Below are 7,500 nucleotides of genomic sequence, written 5' to 3'. Positions count from 1 at the left end.
GAACTCCAAGAGATTTTTTTGTTTCAGAAACACTTTTACAGCTCTTACTGCAACACAAAAAGTCATGTAAGTGCCGGGGATTAGAGGTGTTTTTAGAGAGTAACATACGCATACAAAGAAATGAAGGAGAAAAGATAAGGAAGATGTTTTATAGGAAAGTAAGAGCAAACCACACTAGAACAGCCACCAACCACCCACTCCGTGAATTCGACAAAGTAAAAAGTGAAGAAAACCCATTCCTTGGCCTACTGCAGAGTAATGTTTACCTACGATTTGCTTCCTGTTGTTGCTGATTTTTTGGGATTTTTTAAAAAGAATTGTTTTGTTTTGTTTTTGTTTTTGTTTTTGTTTTTGTTGGTTTTGATTTTGGTTTTGATTTTGGTTTTAGTTTTTAGTTTTCTTGATGTTTTCGTCTTTGCTTTTGTTTTTGTTTTTCTAGCTGGTCTGTTCAAACAAATAACCTTTTATTTTCAATGTTGGGTCAACATTTGACCTCTAAATGTTTTGTTGTTTGTTTTTTTAACGTTTTAAAAAAATATTCAGACCTCCTTGACCTCATCACCTTCTTGTTTACAAAAAGATTCATAAAAGGTTAAAGATTGACTTTGAAATGACCGTACTGTCATACATTTTCCTTAAAAAATCAACAGCCCTCCCCCCTCCCCCCACTTTGATTTGGGGTTCATTTTTCAAAGGGTTGGGTTCCTGGTACCTATAGTTTTGTGAGCTTAGTTTTAATAATGATAATACAGTCTTGCAGACCTGCTGTTTGAAAAGTTCAATGTGTTTGTTGTGTTATTTTGAAGAGATCTGCGGGAAGCAGGTGGAAATGTGGTTACAATAATAATATGGTGTGAAAGATGTGTCAACGTCATAATTATTCGTATTTTCCTTCACCGTGGTATAACCAGTTTAAAATGTACAATTTTTCATAACAGATCATGCTTATTTTGTGTATTTTCTCCTTATAAAAGCCAAGAAAGCACAGTCCTGAATGTGTATATAATGTTTATTTAGCTGAATTCCACTGTACATTTAGTTGCAATATTGGAACTAGTATTTCTGTGTAATATTTTCAAAATGGCTGCCGTATGGTACAAAACAACACTGTTTTGCTGTGTGTCATTTTTGTTTCTGCAATTTTGGTGTCTGCCTCTGTGAAATAATGTTTGATAAATAAAAGAACAATTGTTTGAAAAGAAAAGCGGGAGGGGGGGGGGGATTCTGAGAGGTCCTGTCTTGATCCTTAAACGACTACGTCACTTATGTGAGAAATTGTACATTGTAGTAGACTTGATTTATAATATACTAGACCATGCACTCTTTTGGCCCCTCCTCTGGGCTTCTGACTCTTTTTGCAGCCTTTCTACTGCTACTCTTTGACTCCTTCTTACTGCTGTCTTTCACCCACACTCCTGGTCTTCTAGTGGGAAAGATCTTCACCTACCCTTCACGGACAAGGGCAAAAAATTTCGGAGGGCCCGTGTGCAAGTTGCGCACGTTAAAGATCGCTTAGTGATCTAAAATCGATATGAGTAGGCATTGACCGATACAAAAGCAAAATTCAAAATGTCCTACCAACTAAAAATGTTGGGTGTGTCCCACGAGTTCACTTAACCTTATGCAGTTGCGAGTGCTGTAAAACACTTACCTACTTTTTCTTCTTCTTCTTCTTCTTCTTCTTCTTCTTCTTCTTCTTCTTCTTCTTCTTCAGTTAATACTATGGTCCATCTTTATTTATGAAACTGTAGAGAGCACAAACTAACAATGTGATCTGTCGGTACACATGAGACTTGATATGATTTAATGCCCGTCTTTGAGCCTATATACATGGCAGCGTAGTTGTAAAACAAATCCAACCACTCCCTCTTATTAAAAACAACAACCCAAAACAGCATCATTAGAATCGAAAGTTGGAAAAAAAATCCCGAAAAGACCAAAACTAAAGAAACAAAAAAAACAACAACTAACCAAAACCAAAACAAAAGTACAAAAAGAGAATAAAAAGATTGCTTGACCTATTAAAGTACTCGTGTTCTATTTTTGAAAATGTCCAATTTGAGACTTTGACGTTCAAAAGACGTTACTTTTCTATCTATCTATCTATATATCTAGATTGTAAAAAATTGTAGTAGTAGGGGTGAGTTTTCTTCGCACCTACACTAATTAATTAATTTTGCAGGCGTTGCGAGTACCAAAAACCCTCCTCCCCCCACCGTTTTCTCAGCAGGTAAGAAATAAAGATATAGACCCTGCTAGGATTCAGCCCTTGACCCTTCACGTTATTGTATCATTATAATATTCACATATTATTATCAAATAATTATTTGATAATATTTTTTCTTGTGGAATGTTGGCGAGTGTTATGGAGTGGCTCACTCCTTCTTTCTTTTCAAACATATATTGTCTTTATTGACACTCCTCCTTCTTTTCGTTATGTGTTACAGTCTATTAACATCTCTAGAAGCCTGCACTCATTTGACCTATTTTTGTTGCAAGTACCGTAAAACTTGCACTTAAACTAAATCCAAATTTAATAAGTTTGCACCTTACTACGACACCTTCACAGATAAGCGCGATGTTTTTATCAGGAAGAGTAAACACTTTCATTGACGTCATCAATAGGAGTGTACTTGACCAAATCCCTGCAAGATCAAGGTAAAATGATTTACCATAGAGGAAATGAACTTCAGTAAAAGCTTTCTGAACCTCTGATAAACTGCGCATGTCCGAATCATGACCACATCCGGCGCTTTCACGTGACACCCCAAGTCTTCTTCCCACCGTTCCAAAATGTCTCCCGGGTAGGTCAAAACTTCGTGACCTAAACATCATCCAACACTTCCCAGAGAAGCCAACATCGACTACCCTTCTCCGGACACCAAACCACCTTGTTATTCGCAAAACTGTCTCATTTCTGACCGCAGGCTATCATTGACAAGGCCCGGGGACTCAGCGTCATTAGCCGTACCCCTGACAACGAAGGTTCGCGCCCGTATAGATTTCCCCTGGAAAGTTTGTCCCCTAAACTGTTAGGGCATCCGTAATGGCTTGTCTTTGGGTGTGGGGTTCAACATCAAAGGGCGATAACGTAAGCAAAGATTAAGGAGAAGTCTCGACACGAATTGCACCTTCATTTTGTTTTGGGGTATTATGCTAAGGTGCGAAGAGATTGGCGTAGCTTCTGGAAGGTGTTCGCGAAAAGTTAAGCCTCTTAGTCTCAGGGATAAGCCTTTAAGTCTAAGGGATATTTCACTTGGCTTTCGTGGAGGTGTCTTTGTTTGAACAACATCTGGCGAGGGAGAAGGATCGCGTGTGGAATTATGACAGAAGTCAATTAACTATGTCATACTTACAAACGTTTCGAGGAAAGATTTGGTGGCAGTGATTACTGCTGGTGATTGAGGAGGACACCATTTGTGTGATACGCTGAGTTGTTTGAAAGAATTTTCTTTGTTTCTCCAGATATCATTCGAAGTAAGTAATGGGATATAAGAATGGTTTCGATGATGATGATGATGATGATGATGATGATGATGATGACGACGACGATGATGTGGATGATGATGATGATGATGATGATGATGATGATGATGATGATGATGATGATGATGATGATGATGATGATGATGATGATGATTTTTGAAATGTTCCTGATGAAGCCGTAAGGCGAAACGTTGTGCGTATTATATAATATTTTGAAAATCCTACCAAGTCTCAACCTTGTTTATTCTCTAATTACGATGATGATGGTTGGCCAGTAATTAGCAACTTAAAAAAAACAAACAAGAGTGTGAACGTTGTAAAACTTTGACAGCAGTTTAGTTTTGATAAGAATTTAACGGCACTTGCAATACAAATAGATTCTAAAAGTAAGGCATTGAGAGCACACTTTTACCGACTCGTGGACAGTTGGACCGATGCTCTGTTTTAGTTTGCTCCTTTCCCCCCATCAAACTTCTCTCGGTCTGAAGTCTCCTTCTTTTCTTGGTATTTTGTTACTCTATAGCAACACCTCTCAACTTCGGCACTATACATGTACGTCTTATTTGTGTCGCAAGTGCTGTAAAACTAAAACCAAAACTAATTAAACTTGCATTTGCACTAATGTTTTTAATGCTCACTTTGTCAACCACTGTTTTGTTTTAAAAGCTTGCTGTTCGTCTTTTGAGGGTGGTCAAATAAAAATTAAAATACATACCGTTGGTAGTCTACAAATAATTTAATCGCACTCAGAATGACATTTCTGAAGCAAATTAGTTCAGCTTTTCGATTTTCTTTAGGTCACAAGTTGCAAAGGCTCCTCCAGCTACACCTTTGTCTTTCAATGAATTAACTGGATTGTGTTTATTCCATTGGATTGAATTACCACTGTCACTTGAATGGTGAAAGTAGACATGGATTTAAAGTTGTTCCCGCATCCGGTCCGGACATTGGGGATTGCATTGTTAGTGAGACAACTTCCTGCGCCTTCGGCATATTGTGGTAGGGTGGCCAGTTCCTTTCCACGCCGCCTTTATTTCCCCAACTCGAAGTCAGGTACTCATTACTGCTGGGTGGGCAGGAGGGGGCGGAAAAAATCCGTGTCCGAACCGAGGCTCGAACCCGGACTTTCCGACTAGCGCACTAACTGTTCCGCCACCACACTCTCTAGATTAAATTCATAATATTCATCTTCCTCCCCCCCTCCCTCCCCGTAAAAAAGCATAGATAGACTGAATCGTCAGAGATAAAGTAGTTAGGGTTTTAGTTTTAGTTTTTGTCCGAGTTTTACGTTACCTAAAGCACAAATGACTCTTACTATATGAACCGAATATTAGAGGTGTTACTAGAGAGTAGCATGCAAGGGAAAAATGGAGGGAAAGGTATGGACATAATATGTTAAATAGAGAGGAAGGAGCAAACTAGACCAGAGCACCCGCCAACCACACACTATTAGTTAAACAGCATAGGCTCTGACCGAGAACCAAGCAGCATCGGTATGACCCTTTCAGACAGGCAACCGCTGGCGTGGCTCCTTGAAACCCCCCCCCCCTCCAAAAAACAAAACAAAAAAATTTTGCCGGCTAAGAACGCAGAGCTTTGCAATGCATGTCAACAATGGTGTTTATAAGCAATTTGATTTACGTTGCGCAATATTGTAATCTTTGCAAAAAGAAAGATTTTTTAAAGTAAAGAAAAAGAGATAAACAAATAGATAAATAAACAGATGATAAAGCCGGAATGACAAAACATAATACGTCATTGCCCGACTTTTGTCGACTCTCCGCTTAATTAGGCCATACTCTCATTTTGTTCTAAAATATGTCATCAACAGCCGTGATGCAACTGATCAAACTATACTAAGTTAAAAGAGCAATCTACATTAAACTTTGAGCCAATCTGGAAAAGAATACAAAAATATATACCCCCCCCCCTCTCACTCTCTCTCTCTCTCTCTCTCTCTCTCTCTCTCTCTCTCTCTCTCTCTCCCCCCCTTCAACCGAAAAAGAAAATTTAGTAAAATTTGAAAAAGTGTCTGACCTAATTTGGCAGATACCCTGTTGATGTCGGACACTGGAGAATAGCCTTTCATTGATTTTGATTATTACATTTTTCCTTTCTCAGATTTCGATAAAAAACAACAACAACAACAACAGCAACAATGAGGAGAACGTTTTGTTTCGTCCTGGCGTTGAGTGTGGCGTTATGGTGTCGTCTCACCACCGCCAGCCACCCACACAACACAGCTCACAGAAGCTCTAGCCACGCCCACAATTCCGCACTCACCAACAGCTTTCAACACAACGCACACCCCGCATCCAGCCACACCTATCCAGCAGCCAGTCACGCCCACCGTTTAGGGTCTTATGTCCCGCCCATCTATCCGACACGTCATCTCCTTCCATTGCCCGCCGTTACGTCAGGATCCTATGAGCACCAGAGCCAGGAAACTCAAACTCGCGACTCTCACTGGAACACCTTTTCGTGGAAACCTTTATTAAAAAGTTTTATGACAAGTCTACGTTTTAATCCCAAGACTGTTAAAATAATCCAAATAAGAACAGATTCTCCAATCCTCAATGCAATATTATTTGACATATCACCAAATCTCAACTCAGACCAGCCACTACAGAGAGATATTGAATATTCACATTTCATTGGAACAAATATTGGAAACATTCCCCCTGCCGCAGAAAAACCATACACCTACCTTTCAAATCAGCCACTATACCCGACTGACCAAGAACAATACACTGGGCCGTCAAGATTTGATAATTCTCACACAGTAAACGAGAAAACCGAAAGTAAAAACACAGAACCTAGCTCGCCTGTACAAAGACAAAACAGCCCAGTACACTGGCAAGCCAAGAACGAAGTATCCAGACATCGCAGAGACACCGCCAGATCACCTATCTCAGCTGTTGCTGGGGTGTTTCGGAACAGTTTCCGACAGCCCCGAGGCGGTGCTGACTCTGCCATCGGGGAATGGAACGTTAACAATCCGGACAAAAGATTTTTGGTGCGCGAAGGAGGCTTTAGAAGTGCCAGGTAAGTTATGGTAGTGTTGACATCTTGCCATAAGTGACCGATTAAGATACTTGAATTATAATATTAGGGACTTGAACATCTGGATATGACTAGTAGAACTGAAGGGGAACGATGCATGGGTGGACCAAGGGTAAAGTTGTTCCCACATCCAATACGGACATTAGGGATTGCATTGTTAGTGAGACAACTTCCTGGGCCTTCGGCATATTGTGGTAGGGTGGCCAGTTCCTTTCCACTCCGCCTTTACTTCCCCAACTCGAATTCAGGTACCCTTTACTGCTGGGTGGGCAGGAGGGGGCGAAAAAAATCCGTGTTCGAACTCAGGCTCGAACCCGGACTTTCCGCTTCGGAGACCAGCGCACCAACTGCTCTGCCACTGCACCCAGAGTAACTTACTGTAAAAGCCTGAAAAGAAGGGTACCAGAGAAATTACAGGATAATAAAATTGTTTTTAATTTTTTAGAGTTCTTTAACAAATCAATGATTGGCGAACCATGATGGCATATGTCTGTCTCAGATCTGGCACTCTATAGTGGTGACTAAAAAATGTCATGATTTTCGTGACTGCTGAGATAATAATATTATAGTCATGACAATTTATTGGCATCTTACCATGAGCTTGTTATAAGATTGAACTGGGCTTAGATCTCTGTGCACAGAGACCCATGAGACAAAATATATCGTCGACTCTATAATATTGTTTTGTTGGCACAGTAGAGGTCAGTCTTCGAGTAAGACCAGGGCAGTTGTTTGGTTCTTGTCTTGCATGCAGAAAACCTGAGTTTTGATTCTCAAATCGTGCCTCTAGAATGATAGCGTTCTAACTCAATTGCCAATAGTTTTGAGAGAATAGGATCTAAAAATTCACACTTTAATGGCTTAAATGTTTTTACTCCCCATTTGTTAAATTGAAAAATAGCAACAAAAAATCGCAAAGAAAACAAAAGAAAAATAGAACCCCCCCCCACC

The 7,500-nt window shown here is 39.9% G+C and overlaps 1 protein-coding gene across 1 annotated transcript in view; it reads left to right on the top strand.

Annotated features, from left to right (window-relative positions):
• The first annotated feature begins 1,080 nt into the window (after window positions 1-1,080).
• Window positions 1,081-7,500, top strand: part of LOC101851147 (WAG22 antigen-like) — a 14,312-nt gene continuing 7,892 nt past the window's right edge. The window contains exons 1-3 of the mRNA XM_005107738.2: window positions 1,081-1,089; window positions 2,928-2,985; window positions 6,102-6,531. Of these exons, the coding sequence (XP_005107795.2) occupies window positions 1,081-1,089; window positions 2,928-2,985; window positions 6,102-6,531 (497 nt within the window). The remainder of the gene's footprint in view (window positions 1,090-2,927; window positions 2,986-6,101; window positions 6,532-7,500) is intronic.

The sequence above is a fragment of the Aplysia californica genome, unplaced genomic scaffold (assembly GCF_000002075.1).
Source record: "Aplysia californica isolate F4 #8 unplaced genomic scaffold, AplCal3.0 scaffold00626, whole genome shotgun sequence".
In the NCBI taxonomy this organism is placed as follows: Eukaryota; Metazoa; Mollusca; class Gastropoda; order Aplysiida; family Aplysiidae; genus Aplysia; species Aplysia californica.
This window is presented reverse-complemented; position numbering and strand designations above follow the sequence as displayed.